This window comes from Cyprinodon tularosa, unplaced genomic scaffold (genome assembly GCF_016077235.1).
Source record: "Cyprinodon tularosa strain WSP-4 unplaced genomic scaffold, ASM1607723v1 ctg7, whole genome shotgun sequence".
Taxonomy (NCBI): domain Eukaryota; kingdom Metazoa; phylum Chordata; class Actinopteri; order Cyprinodontiformes; family Cyprinodontidae; genus Cyprinodon; species Cyprinodon tularosa.
In genome coordinates, this window is record NW_024039451.1 from 5,078,399 (window position 1) to 5,106,206 (window position 27,808).

Genomic DNA, 27,808 nt, shown 5'->3' on the forward strand with positions numbered 1-27,808 from the left:
AATGAAATTATAAAACACAAACAGGGAGAACATGCAAACTCCATGCAGAAAGACTCTGAGCCTGGAATTGAATGTGGAAACCTATTAATGCATGGCAGTAGTGCTACCAACTGTGTCACTAAGCAGCCCAGTTAGAAAAATTCACCGGTCAAAAGTGACTAGTGAAATTTCTTCAACTGCATAAAAGTATAGTCAGTTCAAGTGCGGGTGTCTGTTTTCAAAACTGCTTTATTGTGCAGTAAAATCATATGCATATGAAAAACACGAATCATTCTTTTGCATAAATCCATATAACTTTTAGCTGAATAACTGGTATGGAATATTTCTTCACATTGATGTGAGCCCTTGGTCGCTAACTTAGAATGATGGTCAGAAACGATCTAGTTCATCAGAATGACTTGGAAAAAAAATGTTTTGCTACGAAGAGTCCTCAGAAAAACAGGTCAACAATATTTATCTGCAGTACATAACAACAAAAGCATTGAGGTGTTGTGTCTGAAGCATGTGATCATGATGTCAAATGTTAGCATCTTAAATGTGACTTCTCACAGGTAAACAGCATGGCCAACAGTGAAACAGTCCACCGCGTGAGGTGCAAGGAAATTCCTTCTCAGTTACATATGCAGGATTACACCATCTGTTGACGCAGGAAGCACAACCCTTTTCTGTAGTTTTGCAACTGAAGCAGCCACGTGTAGTGCTAAAGAATTGTTCCATATTTTTGTCCTAGTCTGCTCTCTAAGCTTGACTCTTTTATTTGGCCATGATCACATTGTTCTGTGACATTCAAGTTAACAAATTACTTGAATTGCTTCTCATTGCCCTTAAACCAATTCTGTGTCTTAAACCCTTTATGTTTTATTTAAGATCATACTTAGAAAATGGAAATCTCCATCTGCTGCTGTCACATAACTCATCTGTTGTATCAATGGTATGTCATGACAGGGGCTATTGCTAAAACTAAACAACAGAACTGTGTGAAGCAGCTTTAAAAGGGAACATTCTTTTCAGATGGGGCTGCACGGTGGAGCAGTTTGTTGCACTGTTGCCTTGCAGCAAGAATGTTCAGGCTTTGATCCCTGGCCCGGGGTCTTTTTGCATGGAGTTTGCATGTTATCCCTGTGCAGACGTGGGTTCTGTCTGGGTACTCAGGCTTCCTCCCACGGTACAAAAAATGTTAGGTTAGCGGCATCTCTAAATTTTCCTTAGGTCTGGGTGTACCTGTCTAGCCCTCAGAGTGAGGACCATTTTTCCAATTTCACCTTCAAAGTGAGGGCCAGTTGTTGCAAAGTGAGGACATTTTGAAGGGCCTCACATGCTATTTTGCAAATGGTTAGGTTTTGGGCCAAGGTGTCAATTGGTTAGGGTTAGGGTGAGGTATGCATTGGTAATGGTTTGGTTTAGGATTAGTTTTAGGGTTAGGGCAGAGAAAGAGTTGGAAATGACTGAAAATCAATGGAAGTCAATGGGAGTCAACACGTGGTCCTCACTACGATGGCAGAACAAGTATGGCTGTGTGTGTGTGTGTATGGTTGAATGTCTTAGTGTGTCTCTGTGTACCCTGCATCTCGACCATAGACCATAGAAAGGCACCAGCCCCACCATGACCCTGACGGAATTAGGTGGGAGAACATGGATGGATAGTTTTCAGATAAAACTGACAACTCATCACTGTCCTACTGAGTGATAATATTTGTATTAGTCTTAATACAGAGTATTAATTGTTAATTAATCTATGGTTTCCTCCGCATGGCTGCGTGTAGTTTTAAACTACTTTCTTTTAACACAGCATGTTAATAAGATTAAAATGCAAACAGGTGGACTATGGTCATGAAGCATGTGTCCTCTAAGTATACTTTCTTGCATTGGATTTTTTTGAAGGGCATTAAATTATAAGTGGGTGAGTCCATATTCTGTCAATGATTCAATTTTCAGTTTTTTAAGTTTTAAGTCCAAAAACCGTCCTCATTTTCTTTGCAAATCTCAACTGCGAACTCCTTTATGCAGGTCGATCCAATTGAATTAAAGGGTAAACGATAGTTACGGTTTAATGTGATTGAAAAGTAAAAAAGAACAAAGAGCCTGAATACTTTATCAGGGTACTCTCTGCATAATATGAAAATTGGAAAGCTCTTGTGTTTTGTTTTTTCTTACAAGTTCAAGGAAAACATTTCTAACTTAGAGAATTAGTTAGAATATGTCTGTATCTTAATACACCTGTTCTATTATTTTATGCATTTAGTTGTACAAATCACATACACAGATACCCCCCCCACACCCATACACCCAAAAAAAATAAATAAAGGAAATTACCTAAGTCATCGGCCCCTCTTTCAGTAAAATAATCTTCAACACACAGTTGTCCATACTAGAGATAAACTAGGTCCTTTAAGGGCATTGAGTTTTTTGTTGTTGTTTTTTTTAACACTGTGGTTGTTTTTTCCCCTTTGAGATGTGTTGTGCTTTCTTCATCAAGAACCGAAAGCAGGAAGTTTTGTAGCAGTGCTTTATTTGGGGATTACCCCCCTGCTAAAAGGCCTGAAACGTGTGATATATTTATTCTAAATAAGCCAGTTTGCTGCTTCAACGTGTGAATTCCTGAGCTCAAAGTCACTGATCAGTGACAACCACACAAACACACACCCTCTTCACTGATGACAGTTGTCTGGGTAGTATGTTTACACCTTTTAAGGATGTTCTACTCACCCTAAACTTGCATTCTTGCTTCTTATTGAGTTGCTCTGGCTTTTTTTGTTTTTTCCTTCTTTTCCATCTCCCCCAAAAAAAACTCTGCTTCAAGTAATAGCCCCAAACATGTGCTCAGGCAGTCTTGAAAGTTTGAACAGAGTTTAAATGATCAATTAAATGGACTAAATACAGTATTAACAAATTGAACAAAGGAGTTAACTAAACCATACTAAATTAAAAAGTGAGAAAGAAAAAACTGAGATTCATTTACATTGTTTGAATAAAACTTTTATTTTTTGTTCACAAAAACATGTGCAAACAACTGAGCTGTATTTTTTGGCAGTCATTCGCAGTCATTTGACTTCTAAATGTATTCATACCTTTTGTACATTCCTCATTTATTTCACACCATGTCACAACCAAAAGCTGTGTTTTGTCGCAATCCTGCTTGGCAATTATTCTCATGCAACTTATTTTTGTTCTTAAAGTGGTGCCTAGACATAAGAAAAAATGCATGCAGGAGTTGAGCTGCAGAGTGGATTATCCTGGCTGCACCCTTGAAAAACCTGCCAGACCCTTTTTGTCTGGGACCAAACCCGAATTTCCTACTTTTCCAAGATTGCTGTTGTTGAAAGAAAGTCAAATCAAGTCCACTTTGCTCAGATTAGACCAAGATTTGGCCTACATGTGAAACATTATTTATAGCTACATAGCACATTACCCTTTAAAATGGTGGTGAAGACATCAAGTCATTTATGTGTTTCTCATCAGCAGGAGGAGGAAAGGCTGGCAAAGCTGACTAAAAGAATAATAAAACAATAAAGGTAATTTAAAAAATGGGTAATTTGAGCTTGATTTAAAATTTTGAACACTATCCTTTACCCCAACTTAAAACATTTTATTTGGTGTATGACAGAAATAAATGCATTTAAACGCATTTAACAAGCTTAATTGTTTTACTTTCTCTTTGAGAGAAAGGATTGTAACACCATTTTTATTTCCTAGTTTTGACAACTGTGATACAGTTAATCAAACATACCTTATCTATTAATCTCCAACCCCCTAATGTTGTTTTGTCTGTCTGGGCTCTCTTCATCCTCCAGAAAACAAACTCCCTTATTATTTTCATTTAAATATATTTATCTTAGTTATCCTGATTATTAAAAGAATACCTGATTTAATTTAGTTCCTTATGTAGTCTTAGACATGCAACTCAAATGTTTTTGTTTTGAGAATCAATACGGAAATTGGAAAATTGTCACTTAAATGTAAAGCACCTTTTGATTGGAACAATCTTCCAAAGGCAACTGTTGCATTTGTGTTCACTGATCTGTCGAGAAACAGCACTGGCATCAATGAGTGCATGTACTGACTACATCTTGAGTAAAATAAACATCACCGGTCATACTCTGTTTTACTGAGAGAATCACATTACCTATTAGCAGACTTATAGTTGCAACAGACTGATTAACTGTGATTCCATGTAAGTTACCAAAGTGAATCTGTAATTAAAAAGAAAAAGAAAATGTTTCAAGGCTAAAAGGGCCCAATTTCCTCCAGAGAATGTGCTGGAAGGCAGAGTCAATAGATCCTGATCTGCTGGTCCAACTGGTAAAGCCAGTGGGGGCGTAGACTGCCACTTCAAGCTTAAGAGGTGTGGTTAGAGAAGAACAAAAATATAGTAATAATAAGAACAGGTGCAGTGTAGGCTGCAGGGAGGAGAAGAAGTGGGAGAAAATAATTCAGGTAGAGTGAGTTTAAAGCTATGACTTGTACCCTTTACAGCCTTTAATTACCCATCTACTGTAGGAACGCACCTTGTTACCAGTTTTTCCAGAACCGTAAGAATACGTGTTAAAGTATGTGTCAACTGAAGGATTACCACATCTTTACAATCACAGTTTTTCCTTATCTTTGCATGAACAGCAACAAGACATCGTGAGAAAGCAACAGGGATACCAGGCAAAGAGAAAGGAAAATGGCTGAGGCTCCAAAGATTGAGCTCTTTGTTAAGGTAAGATCATGAGAACGCGTCTTTTACCGACACAAGTTGAAATAATACAACTAGCTCTGTTGAACGTTGGTCATAGAAAGTTTGTTAAATATCGATTATCTAGAGTCCTTTACTTCCATTTTTTATTTGTTTTTAGAGCTGTTGTAAAACCTCAAAACTGATCAGGCTTCATTAGGTTACCTGTACAGGTATCTCTGTTTAGTCAAATTACAGACGGTTTAGTCACATTATAGATCAAACAGGTGGCAGCTTTTCAAAGAAAATCAGCCAACATTCCATTTTAGCTTACGCTTTCACATCTATACGATTTCCCCTCACGGTGTGCTTTGTCTTCATCAGGCCAGCGATGATGCTGAAAGTGTTGGAAACTGCCCATTCTGTCAAAGGCTCTTTATGATTCTTTGGCTGAAGGGGGTTAATTTCACCCTGACCACCGTCGACATGAGGAGGTAAGAGATATATTTTCTCAAGAGCCCCATCTTTGTATGGGTGACATCACAGTCACTGCCTGAAATGCAATAAACCAAAGATTTTCTTTATGTCACTATAAAAACTGAGATATAGACTGACTGTTGTATAGAGAATCTGTCTCTGTGGTGATTTTAAGAGAAAAGAGTTTTAAAACAAAATACCATTTCCTGTTAATGGAAATGATTATTTATTAAGTTGTGGTCATGTGGGGTATCAGTCAGCATCCGAGGCAAACTGTGATAAAATGTTCTTAATACAAAGAAAGGGATTTTTTAATTTTTTCAAGGAAATCCTGTAACAATAATGCAAAAAATAATAAATGCAACCCTGGACTCTCTGTTCAAACATAATGAAATAATCCTGAAGAAATATTAGATGAGATTTAGAGAAGCTTGCTGCTACAAAGGGCACACAAGTTGAACAGAAAGAAACATTTTACAAGCCTTTCTGTTAAAAAAAAAAAACATACTTCAGATATTTGTTTATCAAAATTTTTCCATTTTGGAAGCATTTAGGTCCGTCTGCCAGTCCTTAAGGGTGTTGTCCTGCTGGTTTTAGGTGTGTCTCTGCTTAAATACACCTGGACCGAATCATTGGGATGGTGGAGAATGTGTAAAAACTAAGGCTCATTCCAAATTTGGGAAATAGTAGCTTCTACCCTGCTATCTGTTCACCCTTGAGGGGTCAACAGTAAGAGCACTATCCAGGGTAGGAGAGGAACCCAAGCCCGTTGTGCTGAATCCAGAGAGCCTCCAGCCTTATGGCGCCATTACTTGAAATATAAGAAGCTCTTCAATATAAAACCCAACACATATGAATCTGTTTACATTAACATGTGTCACACAGAGTACATGTGAGGAAATTTGTGTTTTTATTGATACACTTCTTGGATTTTTAAGCGTGCTTACCAATTTGTCTGAATCAAATAGAGCTGTATAAGAGAACTGTATACTGACAAGGCTATATTGCCTTTTGATGCAGTGACACATCTGAAGGGTCATAGGAACAATTTGAGACCCCTTATAAAGACATACATTTTGAACTTAGTTACTGTAATACAATGCATTTTTACTATAGTATTACTATTGCTGAGAATTGTCTTGCAATATTGGCAAGCATAATGATACAGTTTAATCTATCAGATCTTTGCTAAATTTCATCACTTCTCTGTTTTTGTGTCAGTGCACTTTCAAAATAAGGGAAACTAGGTCTACAAAACAAAAAGAAAAACAATCTATCGATTAGGGATATGCTCAAAGTGTTAGTATGATGGCAAAGTTTTGAAAAGCTATAAAAATGCACTATTTAAAAGATGTATGCAGAAGAAATAGGGGATGCATAAAGAGCCAGTTCATATTTTTTAAGTGAGGTTATTATCTGCAATAGTTCTTTTGTAGTAGAAAAATATCATATCTTAGGGAGCTGCCCCTGAAAAGGAAAGAAATCCCCAAAGGGCTGGAAAAAAATGCACCTTAAATCCCTCTCCTGGTAGCTAAGACTCAGAAACTGAGGCATCAGGGTCACCAAATTGAACCATTAATGACTGTAAACTTGTAGGTGCTCAGTTCCAACTGACAATCACTAAAACTCCTACACTATGTAATTATTGTTGCTTATCTGGTTCATGCCTTTATGACACGACGCATTTATCTTCTGATGGATTCATCTAGCATTATGTTGCACAGGTCTATTCAAACCTTCAAGGATATGCAGCATGTTAATCTGCAGCAACAGTAAAATGTTGTTTTCATGTTCCCTTATAGTAGTAAGTGTGCTTCCTCTGAATGAGAAGGGCTTTTCTACTCTGATTACTCCTGATCTAATAGGCCTCTGGAGTATGTTGACCATATTAATGCCAATCCCTAAGCCAAAATACATTTAAAATTTAATTGATTCAACCCCAGCAGGAATGTTCACTTATTCATTCTGAACTTCTGGATTGGTTTGTCTTACGTTTTTCTTAACATAATTTGTGAAAAATTATTTAATTTGGTGCATTTAAAAATGTGCCCAACCCAGCATCAGTACCAAAATCAAGCTATTTTTGTCGTTACAGCATCAATAAACAACAATGGCCCACTGGCCTTTGAATTATTGCTTTCCCACACTATCACGCTTTAAGTTTAAACTAGATGTATAGCCCCTAGTCTTTGTTCTGTCCATCAATCGTTGCTAAAAATGTTGTGTGTGTCCTTTAGGTTGCCAGCAGAGGGCTCACTTGTCCATATGATAACTATTGACAGTTGATTTTTGATTTATCAGCTTATATATCTGGAAATAAAAACAACATAATTTTTTTTTTCCAAGTAAGTTTTATCTTGAACTACTTTGTGGTGTTTGTCCTGTTGCAGGGCACCAGATGTTCTGAAAGATTTGGCCCCTGGATCTCAGCCTCCTTTTCTCCTATACAACGAAGAAGTCAAAACAGACACCAACAAGATTGAAGAGTTTTTGGAGGAGAAACTGGCCCCACCAGAGTAAGTAGAGTAATTTCTAAAGTATTTAGATTTTATTCTAACACTAATCAACAATTTTGTTCAAAAATGTATAGATATCCTAAACTCTGCTGCCGGTACAAGGAATCCAACACCACTGGACAAGACATCTTCCGAAAATTTTCAGCATACATTAAAAATCCCAATCCTGGGCTTAATACCAGTAAGAACATTTACTACCTGTAAAGCATTACCCCCTGATGGTAAGGATTGCAGAAAACTTAAATATAGTTTGATGCTTTTCTTCCAGTGCTAGAGAAGCAGTTTCTGTCAACTCTGGTCAAGCTGAGCATGTACCTTGAATCTTCACTCCCTCATGAACTGGATAAGAACCCAAATATCACAGAGTCTACACGCCTCTATCTGGATGGTGATTCTTTCACTTTGGCAGACTGCAACTTGCTTCCCAAACTCAACATCGTAAAGGTAAGAGAGAACACATGATCATAAGACTTCACCTTCATAACAAACATCTCCCATAGTATCAAAGGGATTTTTTTTTTTCCACTTAAAGTGAAACATTTTTTCTCTCATTAGGTGGTCTGCAAAGAGTACCGTAATTTTGACATGCCCACCCAGCTGAAAGGCCTGACACGTTACCTGGATAACGCCTACAAACAGGACGAGTTTCGTTACACCTGCCCAAATGACTCAGAGATCCTTATTGCCTACAAATCTGTGGCCAAGTACTTGACCAAATAAACCAAGATAAATGACAAACAAACAGGGTTGTCTGTATTATTGTATTTATCCGCTTAATTTGAACCCTCATTTATCTTTTGTGTCGATCGGTTCATCTGTTTGTAAATGCATTTTGTTGTACATAAGCTTGAAATTATTCTCTCTTGCCACTGGGACCTTTATAACTATATATGACCTGTATTTATGAAAAGAGGAAGCAACAATATGTCATAACAGATCCCTATGCAAATAAAACCAGATGTTTGCAAAATAAAGTTTACATTTGCAGGTTTGGAAGGTTGCTCAATATATATCAACTGTCCACCCAATGATACTGTGTCATTCTGTCTGCTTCAGGCATATAATGTGCGTATTAGTCTGTTTATGTGATATATATATCTATATATATAATAATATATATAGATATATATAGATATATAATGCCAAAAGCTGATGGTTTACAGTTACTATATTGCTGTGTTTGCATTAGACAGTATTTTGGATTTAGTTAAAAAGTCAATGTCAATTTCAAAGGTGCATAAGCTATGTTTGCCTTTGTCACAAACTGGATTTGATTGATGCATGATAAAATATAAATACCTTATTATGCTGAATATTAAAGGCTGCATTATGTGAAGAGATTGTTGTTTTAAATGATTTCATTTGTTGCATTTCCCGACAGAGAAAAATAACAATATTTGGGATACATTGAGCTGCTGTTTGGTTTATTTTTTAATAAACCGAAGAGTCATCCGATCAAATTCTAAGGTTCACAGACTCTGGATATCTGTGAAGTCCTTTTTATGAAAATCTGTAGCAAATGAAGCATAATGCAGTTGAAAGGGAAACAGATATTAAAAACAGTCTGGGGAATGATTTAAAAGATGAATGGGATTAAAAAACAGTTAGAATATCCAGTTTTACTTTTACACAACCAGTGTGAAAGCTTAACACATTTTATTAAAATTTAAATGCTGCAGGTGGTGTAAGCAACTATGGCAGGAATGTCTTCTCTTAGTACTCAGTCTGAGAAGAACCACATGGTTAGGTTTGAGGCGGTTGACATTAGCGCTGATGTTGCTGTCACTGGTCATGAAGTCCTAGAGAACTCCGGCTGAGTTACGATGAGCCCTGGTCAGGCAGACGGTCATAACCATGAAAACAACAGTAGCCAGGAGGAACAGCAGGACAATCCGTAGCCGGGGGCGAAGTCCAGGGTCAGAGCCAGGTGATCAGAAGCCCAATGATGCACTGGAGGGAAATCCAGGATCAGCTTGAGGTAAGAATTCCAGGTTAGTAAACGGGCAGGCAGACAAACAGATCAGGGTCAGGCAGAACAGGCAGGCAGTCAGATAAGACAGGGATCAGACAGGCTCAGAAACAGGGACAGATCTGGTCAGTCAAACATGCAGGAAGTCAGGAATCAGAATGCTGGAATAGATCTCTCCAGTGCCTCGAAATAATCTGGCACTGATGTTTGGTCTGAAGGCTGGTTATATACTGATAGCTGCAGGTGGATCAGATGAGTAGTAATGAAAATGGAGCAGAGCTGACCATGTGTGTCTTGTGAGGAATCAGATCAGCATCAATGCTGAGATAATTACAAGTGGAGTTTGTTAAGAATCTACTTTTTTTTTTAAATCAGGAATTGGAGAAAGTGAAAAGCTTTAAATATTGGGAATGTGGTTGGATGAAAATTTTACATGAAAGGTACATATTTAAAGAGTCTCGAAAAATATAAAAAAAGTTCTAAATATAATGGGATGTTTAGTAGGGACTAGATGAGGTGCAGATAAAGCTACTTTAAGGGCAATTCATATATAATTAATAAGGTCAGTTCTAGAATATGAGTGTTGGTATTTGCATCAGCAGCAGAAACGGTTCTTCAAAACTTAGATTTGAGACTTTGTATATGAGCATTTAGGACAACTACTGTGGCAGCTTTACAAGTAGAAATGGGTGAAATGCCATTGAGTCTAAGAAGATTACAACTGTTTCTACTGGGCAGGTCACTGGGGTCATAATCAATGTCATCCAACACAAATAACTCTAAAACCATGCTGGGTGAAGCAGAGAAAAAAAATAAAGCTTTGAATGGATACTTGAACAGAGAGCTGCAGAAATAGGAGCACATCAACTGGTTATTAGTCCACAAATTCATTTTTCATAATACAACCACATCCCTGAAGCTTAAATAAAAAAAAAAAACAGGTTGTATCTATCCTATACTAGCTTCTTTCATTGCCTTCCTGTTGAATCCAGAATAGAATTTAAAATCCTCCTTCTCACATATGACCAAGCTCCATCTTATATCAGAGATCTGAATATTCCTTATGTTCCTAACAGAGCAGTTAACTTTCAATTGGCAGGTTTACTGGTGGTTCCAAGAATTTCTAAAAGAAGAATGGGAGGCAGATCTTTTAGTTATCAGGCTCCTTTCCTATGGAACCAACTAACTTTTTTAGTCCGAGAAGCAGTCACCCTGTTTGCTTTTAAGGGTGGGCTTGACAGTTTCCTTTTTGATAAAGCTTATAGATAGAGTGCCTTAGGTTATCCTGAACTATCTGTTTAGTTATGCTGCTATAAGCTTAGACTGCTGGAGGATATAAGGACCGATTTTCATCATTCTGCTTCATTCTATCTCTATTCTCCCACTTCGCAGAATTTGTTAGTTCAATCTCTACTGTCATTCTCGCTCTGCTTTGTCTCATCATAGTAGCTTCATCTGGTCCTATTTGGCTGTGACATAATCCCAGAGAGAAGTATCAGCTTTGCTGCTTCCATCTACACCATTGTTTCTCCACCACGGTTTCTCTTGCTATGATTAAATTTATGTTCTTTATTTCATCTTCTGACATGGTAGCTGGCGCAGAGCTCGTCTGCCTGGCTGTCTTTCCTGGATGGGGCCACCTAAGGAGCTGGTCGAAAGTTAACTTTTGTATCTCTGCTTCTGTCTCCATGAGCCCCAGTCGGCCTTGGCAGACGGCCGCTCACACTGAACTTGGTTCTGCTGGAGATTTCTTCCTGTTAAAAGGGAGTTTTCTTCTCCACTGTCCCTACAAGCATGCTTGGTTTGAGGGATTGCTGTCGAGTAAACGAGTCGATGCAATCGGCTGATTTTCCTTAGATAGAAAACTTTGAATCAATTTGACTATATGATCTGGTTGAATTGTCTCTATTAAGTGCCTTGAGATGACATGTTGTGAAATGGTGCTGAAATAAAAATGCAGAAATGACGTCTGGTAAGGTGTTGAAAAGTCTTCAATAATTGAGCGAAAGTCCGACTGCCCTCCTATTTAAGCTTGTTTGTGGTTGTTATGACCCAGATGACTGAGGATTTACACAGGTATTTACAAAATTATATTTATAGTTATCGAATTTGTTCAGATTTAAACAGATGCATCAAATGTTTCAGATGACAAGATGGAGAGCATTTATTATATTCGTAGACCTTCACTTAGGGGTTTATTTAAAGCTTTTTTTTCCTTTTTCCTAACTTGGGATTTTCTGTCGGTGTGAGGAAGCTGCAGCAAACCAGCGGAACCTATATTTGTTTGCTTGTGTTTCCTCCGCCACTAATTCGCAGTTACACCCGCTGCCAAAACCAGCGAGCCTGCACTGATGCAGACTTGCTATTTAGGGGCTGAACGGTCCACTCATCCTACCCACTCGGTGGTTTGGGACGGTCCTAATGTCATAGCTTAATATGGTGGTCCCTCCGCGTGAACGCGCGAACGAAGGGTTAGTGTCTAGGGTTAGTGTTAGTGTTTAGGGGGCCGGTTTGTCCTCGTTCTGATTGGTGCCTGCCATACGCGAAACCAAGGCAACGGCACATAGGGGCGGGGCAAAGCAGTTGACAGCATAAAGAAAACTTTGTCAGCGTATTGCTCACAAATTAGCCTTTTTCAGCGATGTAAATAATGCGAAGCGGTACCTCGGATATCCACGACCAGTGAGTATTCTTGTTATTGTTTTACTCGTAAACCGTTATGGCTAAATTAAGTGTTGTATTAGGTTTTTTTTTTTCAACTAGCTAGACGATAACCCTTTGCTAGCTAATAATTCAGTGGCTAATCATAACCCGAGCTAAATATATATATTTTCTAACTACGTCAATTAAGCGTAAGTTGCCGGTGGATTTAGTTAGCTATTTACTCGTTATCATTTGGCTGTTTAACTAAGCTCGTTGCTACTGAATGCCATTAACATACAGACCCAGGTTCCTTTTTTTTATTTTCTTTTCCTCTTCTTCCAGGATACAGAAATTTCCCCGACGTGGGACTTCTTCTGTTAAAACGCTGATATCCACACTTTCAGCAGACAGCTTTCCAAATTAGTTCTGCGGCTAATCCTTCACATATTTTTTGTTGCACAGGATGTATTGTGCTGGAGACGATAGAGAGACCTGTCAACGGTCCAGCTTGGTATGCATACAGGACAGATACATGACAGAACAGACACTGGAGTCTCATCAGTTTAGCATCTTTATGCCTGTATGTATACACTTTTTTTTAGATGGCGAGCAGCAGGAGTGCTCTGAAGGCACGAGTGCAACAGTTTGTGGAAGAGAGGATGCAAACCACGATGGTATTAATTCCTAAATGTTAATTTATTGAACACACAGCTAATGGCAGTTTGGTTTCTATTTCCAATATTTTGTGCAGAACCCTTCTTTATGTTATTGCTGGGATTCAAGCAGTTTTCATGTTTTTAGTGGCAAAAATCTAATTGTTCAAGGCCTCAAGATTGACTTGGAACTAAAATGCATTATTCATCACAAAGTTTTTTTTGTGTCTGTTCAGCTTACAGGTGTACTGATTGGGGCGATAGTTGCAGTCTCACTCATTGGAATTGTGGTGCTCTTCTTTTACAGAAAATTTAAACTTGCTCGTAAGTCTCTAGATTTAGTCCCCAAATTTTATATTTTTCTTATACACGTTTTCCTATATTAATCCACTAAAGCAATAATAAATGTATCTGAATTTTGCATTTTGATTCTCTGTCTAAGGTGAACAGCAGCCGGGTGTGCCCCACTATCGATTTCGAAAGCGAGATAAAGTGCTTTTTTATGGAAGGAAGATAATGCGAAAGGTTTTATTTATTTTTTTTCTATATCCTTTTTCTTTATGTCCGAAAACAGATTTAGATTATTAGATTTGTTGTGTTTACTTTTGTCTTGTAATGCCTTTATCATCAAGTTTTTGTATTCTTAAGTAAATCACCATCAATTGTTTTCAACCCCTTCTACACAGGTAGTCCTACAATCAGTCCAAATACATAATTATAGAGAGTTTTAAGCTATAGAAAGTATCCAAAGCTTAAAGAACTTATGCACTACCTCTTAGAAATAAAAGGCAAGACTTTAAACTTCTAAGGCATGGCTGTCCACCCAATTGAGAGGGTGGGCAAGGATTGTATTAATCAGAGAAGCATTTAGGCAGTGCCTAAATCGCGGGGTGAATAACTTCTTACTCAGCCACTCCACAACTATGGCTCTAATTGAAAGCGCAGCTTGGAGAAAGCCTTTGTTTAAAGAAAGCTCTATGTTTTTGCAGGAAACGTGAGATACGGCACTTGTACTGCTTGTGAAAACACAGTATATATCCTTATTATAAAGCATTAAGGTGTCTGCATCATGGTTTGGGATGCTCTTTTTAAAAGAGAATAACTGCTGATAGTTGTTTACTAAGTTTTAGCTAACTGCAGGCCTGACAGAAAATCATTTAAGTCTTTAAAAAAACTCAGGACAGCAAGGTTTTACTATTCAGCAGGACAGTACCCCTAACCCTACAACTACAATGAAATGGTTTAGTCCACATCTATATTCCATGGTCTAAACATTAATATAAATGAAACAATGGTACACAATCTGTAAAACAGATTTTTAAAGACTAACCAATCTGACTGATCCTTTGTTTTTATTTTTATTTTCATTTTACTTCACAATAAAGCACTTGTGCATGTTTGTCACATAAAATTACAGTACATTTAGAGTCTGTAGATGTTGCATAACACGTAAAAATATAGTAAAAGTGTAAAATCAGTCGAAATGGAAGACAAAAGGTTATGGAAATTCCATCTCTACTTTGATTTAGTCTTCAGGATGTTTGTGTAAGGCCCTAAGAACAACAAACTTCATTGTGCTCTCTTCCATCTCTTTCCTAGGTTCAAACGTTGTCCTCTACTCCTCCCTCTTCCTCAGTGTCAAAAACACCACAGCGCATACGCAAACGAACCAAAGTTCTGAGCATAGCTCGCAGGTTTGCAGTATTTGGATATCTTAAATTAAGAGAATGATTGTATGGTGTTTCTTGTAAGTAGGGCTTTTATATCTTTGTTCTAATAGAATCCTGAGGATTCGTAAAGACCCTCCAACTCTGCAGCATAAGGAACCTCCTCCATCTTTGCTGGAGGCAGATCTAACAGAATTTGATGTGCAGAGCTCAAACCTTCCCTCAGAGGTCCTCTACATGCTAAAAAATGTTAGGTAAACAGCATTTCTATATATTTGTATCATGCACTGTAGTCTCCCTCATGGATGATTCTACAATTATTGTGTTCTCAAACTTCTTGTAGAGTCTTGGGTCATTTTGAGAAGCCTCTGTTCCTGGAATTGTGTCGTCATATGGTGTTTGTTGAGCTGCAAGAGGGGGAGGTACTTTTCAGACCAGGAGACGATGATGACAGTATATACGTGGTCCAGGACGGTCGACTTGAGCTCTGCGTTCAAGAGAATGTATGTGACCAGCAAGCACAATTCTCCTTTTTGATTAAGTTATCTTTTTTTACAAGTCAGTTTTTAGTAGTAAAGTACGACAATTTGCTTTCTTATATCAATTGGTATCGTAAGCTGGCAACTTGTCTTTAAACATTGACTTATAAATGACTGAGAACTGTCGTCAACATTGAACAGCAGAGGGCGCTGAAGTTGCGTTTAAATATAGATCCTAGGATATTTTAAAATGATTATACTGGCACATTCAAGTGAATATTGAATAGATACTCTGTGTTTATGCTTTTTTTTTTTTAAGGATGGCACTGAGCCAGTGGTGAAGGATGTCCACCCTGGAGACAGTGTCCACAGCCTGCTTAGCATTCTGGACATCATCACTGTGAGCTTTTAACTGATCTCTCATCTTACATCGGACTTTATTCTGTCCTCATTTGTACTTTCTCAGGTCAAATAGATCACTGATGCTATTTTGAGAGAAGAAATAAATGTATAATTATAAGATGGAGCAGTTTTACTTCCCTCCTCATGAGGAGTTTCTTTGAAAGGAACATGTTTTTATTTAAGTGGGAGATTCTGTATTCAATATTAAACTTTTAAAGGTGATATGAGATCATAAAGCACATGCAAGGGGGGTGAAATAAAGTGTAAAAAGAAAAAGGCTTAGAATAAAACAAATTAGACAATATCTTGCATGTTGCAAATTCAGAATTATTTTAATTATCTATCCCAACTAGATATGCACAACTCTTGGCAAAGTAGACATCTTTCTTGAATTTTTCTGCATTTTGCCTTGTTTCAACTGAAAACTTCAGTCTGTTTGGTGTAAAAAATTTTTGATACACAAACTGTATGCTGTGAATAATCGTAGAGGAAGATAAATTATACATGCTGTGAGAATCATTTTGAGACAGATGAATTTTGGCCATTCTTCCTTGCAAAAGTTGTATCATTGGGATGAGGACTAAAGTGAAAGTCAGTTTCCAAATCTTGCCACAGATTTTCTACTGAATTCTGATCTAGATATTTGCTTACTTTGCAGCTCTGCTATTAGGTTAACCTTTCTCCCAGTCTGAAGTTTTTTTGTTTTTTTTTAAGTTTCTCAAATCACCTCCACATGTAAATTAACATTGCGCTTTTGGGTATGACAATTAGAGGAAATAAGAACATGAACAGACCACAGTTTTAGTGAAAGAGACAGCGGAGATGAGCTTTTTTAAAATCAAGATGGAGAAAATAATGTTGACAAATGATGAAGTGGGATATGTTCTTAAGAGGTTTGTCGGTGGCTTATTAAAAAGCCGTTTTAATTTAGCATTAGAAGGACTATTTTGTGTCCTACCTACAGCGTTCTTTCCCCTTGGACTTATTCTTATTCTATCTTTTGCTGTGCTCCTTCAACGCTCCGCAGTTAGCCTAGCTAGCCTTGGTCAGCTGTAGCCTCTCCCTTGCCTGGCGTTGTTTCCCCGTCGGGCTTCCCTTATCTACCACTGTGCTCCTCCGCTATCCCCTTGAGCTGCATTGTCTCCCCGCTCTGGCGCGCTGTCTGCACAGCAGTCTCCTCCAATCTACTGCTGTGGTTTCTCAGCCTCATAGGGGAGCACAACCTAGACCTCATTGCGGTTATGGTGCCCTCTCTGTGTTTTTTTCCCGACTGCTTCTGTCTGAGCTTTTGCCATCCCTTGCCTCTGTTGTCGGATGGTTCGTCCCCCTGTTTTGGGCACTCTGACTAAAGTAAACATGGACCAAGTGCAGGGGAAATATTAGTGTCCTCTCAGAGAAAAACTAATCAACAGGACAATGTTCGCCACTAAAAATTGTTGGCCTTGATGATGATGGGCCAGTTACCGGTTGTGGCTGGTCCTGTAAAAATCGTCAGATTACTTTGCTGATTGACCTGTGCAAGTCTTAATATTACTTTTATTGAGTTGTAGGTATTTATACTGAGAATAAAAAACACATATCTAGGTAGCTGACATCAAGTTATACTTTTTTTTAGAGGTGTCAGCGTACAGAAGGCTATGGCATAATGGGAGCGTAGGATTCAGGAGTTCGTCCTTCAACTAGAGGGTCGCTGGTTCAAACCCCAGTTTTGTCTGTCAGTCTTTGTGTCTTTGGGCAAAACAATTCACTTGCATTGCCTGTTGATGGTCATCAGAGGGGCTTGTGGTGCCTTTATGGCAGCCTGACTTGTTTCTGTGACTCCCTGAAATCTAAAAACATCTCCTGGTAATGGATATGATGTTCACACCTTAACATCTGTTCAGTGATGTGTGCTGCTGCCAGTGATCGCCTGCTGTAAAACAGAAGGCTAGAAACAGAAGAGTATTATTCTTACATTACAGAGCAATGATGAGATCCACCTGTGACCAGATGATCTGATTTGAGCAGGACTGTGTGCATTTTTTAGTTGTATCCTAAGGCCCCATAAATTGAAACATTTTTCCCCATGGGACTAGGGTGAATATTAAAATGCAAAAAGGGTGTAAAAAATATATTCAACAAGCACTTTTCTTGCTTATTAACAGCAGCACTGCAGTTATTGGCACAGAAGTGTGCCTGCTGTCAATCAAAATACAAAGTTTGCTCCACATCTTGACCAACCTGCACACAAAGCTGTTAAAATAAAAAAGAACAGGTTAATTATTGATGAAAATGATTATGTTTAAAGAAAAAAAAATTGCAGCCACAGCAAAGACTATTGAATATTTATAACTGGGTGAGGCCAGTGAAAGGTGATTCTCTGAAAGCTGTTTGGGACATTTCCTGAAGTAATTTTCAGTTTCATAATTTGGGGCACAAGATGTAACGAAACGTGTATAAGTCAACCGCTCAAGAAATTTACAGCTGGAAAAAGGTGTCCCTCACTGTCCCCCATAAGCATTCTAATGTCCCACATTTGCTTTGTTTTATTAGACCTAGCCATCCTATCCACCATTTGCCTCTGTAATGCTGCTCCCTAGTCTTTTTGTTTGGCTGAAGACTATCTAAACCCCAAAATTGACCCAAATGACATAGATGCTTTTTCCTTTTGGGCTAGTATTATAGCAGGACCTCAGAGTATAGTAAAATATTTGCACGGAGAATGTATACCTTACAAATGACAGACAATTATTACATATACTACGAGGTCCCTAGGTATTTTTATGCAGTTCTTTAAATAAAGCGTTCAAGGTTATCATTAAACGTGTAAATTAACAGAGTGCAATAAAGCAGTGATTCCCAACAGAGGGTACTCGTACCCCTAGTGGTCCACCAGTGCGTTGCCAGAGGTACATGAAAATATTTTATTTCTCAAGTAATAAAGTAAAATAGGGCTGTCTGTTTTGCTTTGTGAGGACCCAACTAAAAGATAAAACAAGCTTTTATCAACCAAAAAGTAAGTTTTTCTTATATGTTTGAGTTCACCTTCAGCTTTGACACCAAACCAAGCAGAAGAACAGACTGGTTTCATCTGTTTTTCCACATCTGAGTTAATGAAAACAAGCTCAGGTGTCATTAATGATGAAAACAATGTAAAACAAATGGAGAGTCTGACTATAAATTTTGTTTAGTATTTTCTCAATTCCTCAAGTTTAAATGTGATTATAAGGGAGTTAATCTGAGAAGCTCCAGCCTCATAAAGGCAGATTGGATTTATTTTGATTACTCAATAGTTTCTGGGCAACATATTTATGTTTTTTTTTTTTTTTTTTTTTGAGTTGGAAGAATAACACACCAAATAGTAAAATATTTGAATTATAGAGATTAAATAAAATACTTTTATTTTATAATCTGTTATTTTACATTCCACTTTTGCACAGTTATCAATACATTTGACTGAGGGGGTACTCATGGTCAGACAAGACAAAATGCTCAAAGGGGTCCAAAAGTCAAAAAAGGATGGGAACCACTGCAATAGAGAAATCCCTTAACAGACCCTCAGAGTGACATGAAAGTATATAACAACAACATTTTCTGCAAATTAAGGCAGATGCATGTGGATAATAAGAAATAATACTAACAGTGAATTTGAGACTTTAAAGAAACCTTAAATATACAACATAATTCAATGTAACTGTTACTTCTGCTAGTTTGCTGTTTTTTTTAGTTAAATCTATTTTCTTTCTTATTTTCAGGGATATCCAGCTCCATATAAAACTGTATCAGTAAGAGCTGCGACTCGCTCCACCATCTTACGCTTGCCTGCTTCCGCCTTTGAGTCAGTTTTTAAGAAGTATCCTGAGACACTGGTGCGGGTCATTCAGGTACAGAACGTCTAACAGTGAATTTAATGTAAATAGACATCACAAATTAGATGTAATTATAAGTCTGTATAAAACATTTCTGGCTCTTTTTTTACCCTTTCTTAACTTTGTTGGATTTGCAGATAATTATGGTGCGACTCCAGAGGGTGACCTTTCTAGCGTTGCATAACTATCTGGGTCTAACAACTGAGCTCTTCAATCCGGTAGGAAGGAAATTAATTGGTGCATGAATATTTGTGTGTTTACACAGTCATGCTGAGAGGTTTACACTGAATACCAAAGCCTTGGCTTTGATCATATTCCAATCAACAAACAAACAAACATTTGCACACATGATCATTCAAAAGAAAGCTACTTATATAGATCCTTAAACACAACATCTCAGTTTGGTTATCCTTTCTCATCAAGGCAAAGTGAATAGAAATGTTTGAGAAACTTTTACAACAAAAAAGAAATTCTAAAAAAGAAAAATTCCTGTTTTTTTTATGTTTTTTTTTTTTAAGATCAGTTTTGTTAAATCATAGGTCTATCCACCTGGTTTACATTTTTAAAACTTATCTTTGGCAGGAGAGTCAGGCTGTTCCATTGTCCAATATAAGCAGTGTTATGGTGGAGGTAAATTCTGGAAAAATGCCACGTCGTCTCCACTTCCAAGAGGAGCTTCCAACAGGGACTGTTGAGACTACTTCAGAACCAGGTAGAACAATCTTTAATAAAATGCCTTCAAACATGCACACATTTGGGATAAATCTTTTCTTTTTTCATCCTTGATCTGCTGCCTAAACTCGTTTTCTTTTGAACAGAAGCCCTTAAGGACAGCCCCCTGAACAACAGCAGGAGGCTGCGGTCAGTCTCTGCACCCACCGATTGTACTGGTGGGTCGCTATATTAGTGTATATCTTTTCTTTCATCATTTTATAATGTTTCATGCTTGTAAACGCACTTCTTTATATGTCGCATAGCAGGAATTGACCTTAATATGGCTTGTGAACGTGCTCGTGTCACCATAGAGGAGGTACCATCCAGTCCTCTCGCTCAGAAAGTAAGAATTACCCCATCTGGTTCTCATCTCTTCTAATGTATCTCTGACAGGAAAAGCTTTTCATCATAAAGCTGCTGCTTCGTGCAGCGCTACAGGACATCATCTGACATAAACATCTTTCTTGTGTCTGTTTTATAGTCTACTCTGAGAAAGAATGTAACTATGCAGCAAACACCATCTGAAGTGTTTCATTATACCGACAGCGGAGGGCAGTCTGATGCCATCAACATTGGTAGGAGCAGCATTGTCCTTCAAGCTGCTAAAAAGGACTTGCTGGGAGTTATCCAGCTGCAGGTAACTGTTTCAATGCAAATGTATTTAATTCAGTTAGAAGAGTAGGGAACATTAGGTTAATTCCAATAAGGAATAAAGAAAAAAGATTTAAAAGGATTTAGTCACAGAGATTGTAGTTATGGTCTATATAATATCAAGGAAGACTGATTGGTCAGCAGACCACTATGGACTTTGAATCTGTAAAAGTCAAGGGTTTTCACTGCTGAAGCTCGCTAATAAATGGAGAGTTAAATGAAAGGAAAAACATGGTAGAAGAACTGTTCAAAGTGAAAGGATTGACGTTTTATTTTTTACATTTTTGAGGGAGATGTTCAAGGTATCGGCTGAAGCTTGAGTCAGTGCTTTAAAGCCCGCTCATTCAACTGCACCCAAGACAGACTCCAAGTGAAACATTCTTTGATTGTGGCTGCTCCTTAATTACAGACAAACATTAATACTCATGGTGTGCAAAATAAAAGAGCAAAGCCCATCAAAATGACTGAACTTGACATGTACTTTTTCAGAATTTTTGCATATATTTTTGTTTAAATATGTAATTTATGAGTTAATATTACACTCTTTGCTTTTCTTTTTTTTATGTCCTAACTGTGGCTTTGTTAAAAAATAAAACAACACACACTGTTTTGTATTTCCATGAAAAACATTCCTACAGGTTTTAATGAGCTTTTAAGGAAGAAATCCTCTGTTTCTTTTGTAGGACCCCAGTTTACTTGATGGCAGAGTGACCCTTCACCATGTGAAGGCTGGTTCTGTTGTGGCTCGTCAGGGAGACCAGGTTAGAGGAAAAAATCCTTAAATCACAGAGCTTTGTTTTAACATCTTTCATGTGCCGTTATTGTTTTCTACTCTCATTTTTAAATCTCAGCTGATGCCTTTAGTTTTGCTGTTTTTGTTTTTTGTTCGTCATATTCGCCTCAGAAAGTAGGGAACATTTTTGCCTTGTTGATTATTTCTGTTTTGTAGCTATGCTTCTGAGCGATACATCCTAAGATTTAGAAATTATCCACGAAAAACGTGGAAAATCCTCTCCTTTACCAGTCCACAAATATTTTTACTGACTATTATTTAATGTTGTTTTATAGCGTTAGGCTAGAAATCAGCATGAGGAGGGGATGTCAGGGTGCTATTGCTCAAATTTTAATCATCCAACCAATCCCCACGAAATAAAGTCAGTAGCAGAATATGTTTGTTTTTTTTTTTTGTTTTTTTTGTTTTTTTTTGTTTTTTTTAGTAGAGAGAATTTGGGATTTATTTTTTCCCAGTGCTCAAGAAAATGTACTCTACTTTTCTGGTCTAACCCCAGATGCATTTTTTCCTACAGGTTTGGCATCATTTTAAGTGAATAAATAGAATTTACAACAATATGAGATATAGTTCCAAGAAGCACTGTTGCAACACTCTCTCTAAAAAAGCCCCCAAAACAATCAAGTATATAGAATATACTCATATATTCATATACTTATATTTTATAAAAGATTATTGTTAAACTGCTGAATTTGAATACTTGACTTACTTATAGACTTGTGCAGCCGATTAGTCATGTAAAACGTTCATGAAACCTGGCTTTTCTGATTAAAGTGCTGAAATCAACTAATAGTTGATGCCTGCATCAGGTAGCTAAAAGTTTTTTTGGGGAACGCTTTCATTAAACTGCTCAGTATGAAAATTTGATTATCTAACCATAGATAATCAAACTGTTTAATCTTTTCCTTTTTCTTGTCTGTGTTTTCTAGGAAGTGAGCATTCAGTTTGTGATTTCCGGCCTGCTCCATGTTTATCAGCGAATGATTGACCGTGAGGAAGATACACGTCTGTTTGTGACGCATCCTGGAGAGCTGGTTGGTCAGCTCGCCGTCTTGACTGGAGAGCCGCTCATATTTACAGTTCGAGCCCAGCGAGACTGCAGCTTTCTCTCCATTTCCAAAACCCACTTCTATGAGTGAGCGACATGTCATTTACAATGTTAAACTGAAGCTATTCCGAGTGTGTTTTATTTAAATGTTTAGAACATGCTTTCATTTTCTCGTCCATTTCTTCCTTTAATTCTTCAGAATAATGCGCGTGGAACCAAATGTAGTCCTGAACGTGGCTCACACCGTTTCCAGGCGGATGTCATCTTTCATCAGACAGATCGACTTTGCACTTGATTGGATGGCTGTTGAGGCTGGCAGGGCCGTTTACAGGTATTCAGGCTCAAATTTGTTTCATTTGTAGAAACATTGCCTACTTTAGTGAGCAGAGTTGAAAATACAAGTTAACAAATTAACCTACCGTAATTAAACTAAATTGTCTTTAATTGCACAAAATGAATGTCCTTTTGTTTAATTTTCTAGGCAGGGGGAAAAATCAGACAGCACTTTTATAGTGCTGAGTGGCCGACTCCGCTCTGTGATCTTGAAAGAGGATGGCAAAAAGGAGCTGATAGGAGAGTATGGCCGGGGAGACCTGATTGGTGTGGTAAGAGATGAGGCAGAGTGACCTTTATATGGTAAATCTGGGTAAAAGCTTAGCATTGTTCTTCTTAGTATCAAATAAAAACATTCAGATTTTCCACCATGCACAATAACAAAGAGGTTAACAAGTTTACATACTGTAGTGCAGCAGCTAGAGCAAAAGGAAGTATTTTAGGGTCTCTACATCTCCGTAATCGATAACAGACACTTTTCACAAATATACCCATGTACTGAAACTGTGCGCTTTGATCATGAGTTATTTTGGCTAAACTGCATTTCATTAACAAATATATATGTTTTCATAAGCCTTTAATTTATGCCCGTTTTGAAGTATGTTGAAGAATCCTCAATGCCATCGTCTGGTTTCCCTTCCAAAGGCCATAGGAACCTTGTTAAAGGTCAGACCTTCTGCAGAGGTTGTTTAAAAAAAATAAACCAGTATCTGCCTGAAACTGTTCTTAAAAGAAATGTTTAAACATTGCTCTCTCTCTTTACCCTCTAACCTTGTAAAATGCTATTGAAAAAGACTAAGAATTGATTTTTTGTTAGAAGGGGTTTGTAAAATAGTTACATTTTTAATGTGGGAATTTCAGGCGTCTTCGAGGACAAGATTGTGGGATCAATTCCAGCTTCCTCCTGTCATGTGCTTATGCCCCTAGGCAAGGCACTCAGGCCAAGGTTTTCTATTTCAGTTTTACATATTAGTAGGTATATATGTGTGCAGTTGGGTAAATGTGGGTAACATGTGAAGCACTTTACATTTAATTTTCAATTTTTCTTTAATGACAGATGTCAACAAATTTAAAAGGAGAGGTTTTAGAATATTTATGTATACAAGTGGATTCTTTTTTTTTTAAATATGGTGGGTATCAAAGGTTAAAGTATCATTGAAAATATTTTCTTTTTCATTTATGTTATTTTAAAAAATGACATGTCGAAAAAATATGTAGATCTTTTTTCAGTAATCAATGAAAAAGCTCTATCATTATAGAAATCCCTTTTTTTTTTTTTTTTTTCTCACCAGCTTTTAACATGTTAAGCTTAACAATTATAGCTAAAGCATTAATACCAATACTATTTAAAGAGTGACACCAGGACTACTTTTCTCAAGTTAAACTCCTTGGTTACCTTTACCTTTCCTCCCACTTGCTGCTGTGACGGGCACAGCCACAGAGCTTCTAATAATACCTGAGCTGACAGATGCTATGGTTACTGCTGCTTGAAGGAGGTTAGCTGTGATTGCAGCTGTTGTGATAGTGAAAATAAGGACGCAATGAATGTGTCTAACACTAGAAGACATACTTAGCCTCACTGTGTCGACGTCAGTTTTTCTTGATGAAACTAAAGCAGCAACTTTTATAGCTTCATTTTCACCTTTTTTTTATTTCACGGTGTGATATTTCAACAACAGTCAAAAGATGTTTAAAGCTCTAACTCATTTATATCTTAACAAAGATGTTAAGATCACAAAATATAAATCCCTGTGGTCTAAATGACCTTTTTTTTGACAGTTTGCTTTGGTCCAAGCCTCTTTACGATAAAAAGGTGTAAATACTTGCCAACCTGAGAACTTAAGCACATAAGACATTTTCTAGCAATGACACTTCTGCCTATGTGGAATCAGGAAACCACAATACTAATGCTAATAATTATGACTATCTTCATTGACCCACATTATACACACTCTTCTTTTCATTTGCCATTACTTAGTTTCCCCATTAGGAGATTTTTTTAACATCTCAGTCATCAAACATTTACACCAGATATGGGGATTCAGGAGGTTTAGATTTCATCATATTTTCCAAATAGATGTATATCAGTTTATATGCATGTATCGATGATGCTTAAAATATAACATTCTATAAAGTATTGTTGCCGCTTGTGATTGCAGTATTTCCTATACTGATACTAAAATGACAACTGAGACATCTTGTTGTATATAATGCACACATTACTACAGTTGTTTTTTTTGTTAATTGTTTTTTGTAATCAGTGTAGCTGATTTAACGAGCAACAAATGTCTCTGCAGGTGGAGGCCTTGACCCACCAGAACAGAGCCACAACTGTTCACGCTGTTCGAGATTCAGAACTCGCCAAGTTACCAGAGGGGGCGCTCAACTCCATCAAGAGGAGGTTCCCTCAGGTACTCTGGATCTAAACTGTAGTTAAAGTTCAACTTCTGTTTAAAATAAAAATAAATAATATTCCTGGAGAGAAATATCTAGATGTATGGAAAGATGAGTTTTTCTCAGGGTTAGCTACTTCTGATGACGGGGATTGTACTGGGCTTGTCCACACACTGACTCGAGACTTTTCTACAGTCTAAACTAACATTCAAATCTTGTAGGTTGTCACCAGGTTGATCCATTTGCTTGGTCAGAAGATTCTTCAGCAGGTCAATGTTCCTCTTTCAGGTGTGTGATTGGTCAATAATCTTGCCTTGTTATTGTTCTACCAGTAGACATGCTGGTTGCTTTCTGTGTTTAGATTTAGTTGAGTTGTGTCAGTGCTTCTACTATTATGTAACACTCTTAGTTGACTTGCTTATGATTCTGTGATATGTCTTCAGCTCGTAGCTTGGCACTTCACACTCCAGGAAGCAAATTGGATGCAGGGAATCAAGCCTCCAACCTCTCAACTGTTACGGTTCTTCCTGTATCAGAAGAGGTGCCTTTGACTGCCTTCACCCTGGAGCTACAGCATGCCCTCCTTGCTATTGGTAAACAAAGACATTAACTTTTGTAATCTAAGGCTATTACTGATAGGCTAGTACTGGTTGATAAATGAGCACAAAGCCGATGAGAGGAAAACACAAAACCAGTCTTCTTTGAAAGGAGATCTTCTTTGTCAGCAGTCGCTGAAATTGCCGATTCAAAAGTTGGCTTATAAAAACTGGGGACCACTTCCCTAAACGCTTTTCTAAATTGTAAAGCTGAGAATTAAAAAAACTTGATCAGATCAGAATCAGAAATACTTTAATGATCCCAGGGGGAAATTATCTTCATTACACACTCCAGGTATACAAACAGCATATTTGTATATATACACAACATTCTACACAAAAAAAATGAAAATAAATAAATATATATATATATATATATATATATATATATATATATATATATATATATATATATATATATATTTATTTATTTATTTTTCATTTCATTTTTTTCTGTACACCTAGCTAATCTGACTCAGATTTAAAGAATTATTGCTATTATAAATTTTTATATATATATATATATATATATAAGTTATAATAGCAATAATTCTTTAAATCTGAGTCAGATTAGCTAGGTTTACAGATTATCTATACACTGTAAACATCCTCTGCTGTAATCTGTAGATCAGCCTTTTTATAGTATTTCCTTTTACTGCAGTTATCTTAAGTGATGTATTTTTAGGGTTGGAGTAGAGCAAAATGTGCAGTTGAGCTGTTTATCATTTAAACTAGTTGGGCAATTTGAGAAAACTGTGAGCTTAAAGGTATTGTGGAGGATTTTTTTGAAAAGACTTGCCCTCTCTACTTAAAAAAAAAAATAATGCATGTGCGCAACTCTGTACTGAAGGAACGTCTATCAAACGCATACACAAGCCAATTTCTCCTTGTACATGCTCTATTTAAAAGTTTCTGTTTGCATCGCTCATACAAGCTTTCTTTCCAAAAGAGGATTTGCAATTTTTCCACTATGTCAGACTCACTACCGGTAAGTGAAAATGGGGACGAACACGTTGGATGGCCACTTACTTTGATGATCCACACTGAAAAAGAACATCCTCCACTATACCCTTAAGTGTGCAAACTTTTAAGTTAATATTTTTTCTTTAATACTCTTTTAAATTAAAGCATTCAGTCTTTTTGCAGTTCTAAATTACTATTTTATCATAGTTGTAAAGCTGATATACAAATAGAACCTTTGTTAGTTGAATATTGCCAAGTTGTGATGAAGAATGCTGAAATATCCCTGCTGGATGGGAAGGAAGGATGGGAAGTGTTACTTAACAAAGTATTTGGGTCTGTAGACTTTGCATACTAAGTCAGACACCAGTTGAGTGAATGTGATCTGATGTCACACAGGACCAACTCTTCTGTTGACAAGTGAAATTATCAAACAAAGGCTTGGAGCTGCAGCACTGGATAGGTAAGTTTTTACGCTCAAATTTATGGGAGAGGTTCCAATATATACTTTTTATGCTTTATGTTTCCCAGAGCATATATTAGATATAGAAACATAAAGACTTCCCCCACTGTTGCTCTTTCAATTATGTTTAACTATTTTTTTAAAGGCACAAGAGAAAAATAGATCTGCAGTTCACTTTATTAATAGACTCTCATCGTCTTCAGTGTCCACGAGTACCGTCTTTCCAGCTGGCTGGGCCAACAAGAAGACATCCATCGCATAGTTCTTTATCAGACTGACTCCACATTGACCCCGTGGACTCAGCGGTGCATCCGTCAGGCTGACTGCATCATTATTGTGGGACTAGGGGAGCAAGATCCTGCTGTTGGGGAGGTGAGATGGAAAGAATGGGCAGCAAGAGATGAGCTGGAGGTCAAAGTTATATTTGTAAAAAAGTTGTTTGCACATTTTTTCTATTTTTATGGATGCATACAAGCACATTTGTATGTTATTAATATGATTTAAATAACAGTTAAATTATTTAGCAACTTCAAAGAAGTACGTAATCT

At 37.3% G+C, this 27,808-nt stretch overlaps 2 protein-coding genes across 3 annotated transcripts in view; both read left to right on the forward strand.

Moving 5' to 3' along the window:
- The first annotated feature begins 4,348 nt into the window (after positions 1 to 4,348).
- clic3 (chloride intracellular channel 3) lies at positions 4,349 to 8,392 on the forward strand. Of its 2 annotated transcripts, none has more exons than XM_038268239.1 (7): positions 4,349 to 4,434; positions 4,615 to 4,702; positions 5,042 to 5,151; positions 7,525 to 7,650; positions 7,725 to 7,831; positions 7,919 to 8,094; positions 8,206 to 8,392. In XM_038268239.1, exons 2-7 carry the CDS (start codon positions 4,667 to 4,669, stop codon positions 8,368 to 8,370), a joined length of 720 nt encoding a protein of 239 aa, XP_038124167.1. In that variant the 5' UTR covers positions 4,349 to 4,434; positions 4,615 to 4,666; the 3' UTR covers positions 8,371 to 8,392. The 2 variants fall into 2 exon arrangements, with proteins under 2 accessions (XP_038124167.1, XP_038124166.1); XM_038268238.1 differs by having other exon boundaries at positions 4,373 to 4,529; positions 8,206 to 8,370.
- Positions 8,393 to 11,954: 3,562 nt separating this feature from the next.
- Positions 11,955 to 27,808, forward strand: part of LOC119772003 (patatin-like phospholipase domain-containing protein 7) — a 28,045-nt gene continuing 12,191 nt past the window's right edge. The window contains exons 1-24 of the mRNA XM_038268242.1: positions 11,955 to 12,301; positions 12,725 to 12,773; positions 12,865 to 12,936; positions 13,152 to 13,239; positions 13,358 to 13,440; positions 14,515 to 14,609; positions 14,696 to 14,836; positions 14,926 to 15,085; positions 15,381 to 15,461; positions 19,198 to 19,326; positions 19,449 to 19,529; positions 19,894 to 20,023; positions 20,130 to 20,201; positions 20,289 to 20,368; positions 20,507 to 20,662; positions 21,360 to 21,437; positions 22,396 to 22,601; positions 22,714 to 22,845; positions 22,996 to 23,119; positions 25,145 to 25,258; positions 25,463 to 25,529; positions 25,685 to 25,834; positions 27,197 to 27,260; positions 27,464 to 27,632. Of these exons, the coding sequence (XP_038124170.1) occupies positions 12,270 to 12,301; positions 12,725 to 12,773; positions 12,865 to 12,936; positions 13,152 to 13,239; positions 13,358 to 13,440; positions 14,515 to 14,609; positions 14,696 to 14,836; positions 14,926 to 15,085; positions 15,381 to 15,461; positions 19,198 to 19,326; positions 19,449 to 19,529; positions 19,894 to 20,023; positions 20,130 to 20,201; positions 20,289 to 20,368; positions 20,507 to 20,662; positions 21,360 to 21,437; positions 22,396 to 22,601; positions 22,714 to 22,845; positions 22,996 to 23,119; positions 25,145 to 25,258; positions 25,463 to 25,529; positions 25,685 to 25,834; positions 27,197 to 27,260; positions 27,464 to 27,632 (2,553 nt within the window). The 5' untranslated portion in view covers positions 11,955 to 12,269. The remainder of the gene's footprint in view (positions 12,302 to 12,724; positions 12,774 to 12,864; positions 12,937 to 13,151; positions 13,240 to 13,357; positions 13,441 to 14,514; positions 14,610 to 14,695; positions 14,837 to 14,925; positions 15,086 to 15,380; positions 15,462 to 19,197; positions 19,327 to 19,448; positions 19,530 to 19,893; positions 20,024 to 20,129; positions 20,202 to 20,288; positions 20,369 to 20,506; positions 20,663 to 21,359; positions 21,438 to 22,395; positions 22,602 to 22,713; positions 22,846 to 22,995; positions 23,120 to 25,144; positions 25,259 to 25,462; positions 25,530 to 25,684; positions 25,835 to 27,196; positions 27,261 to 27,463; positions 27,633 to 27,808) is intronic.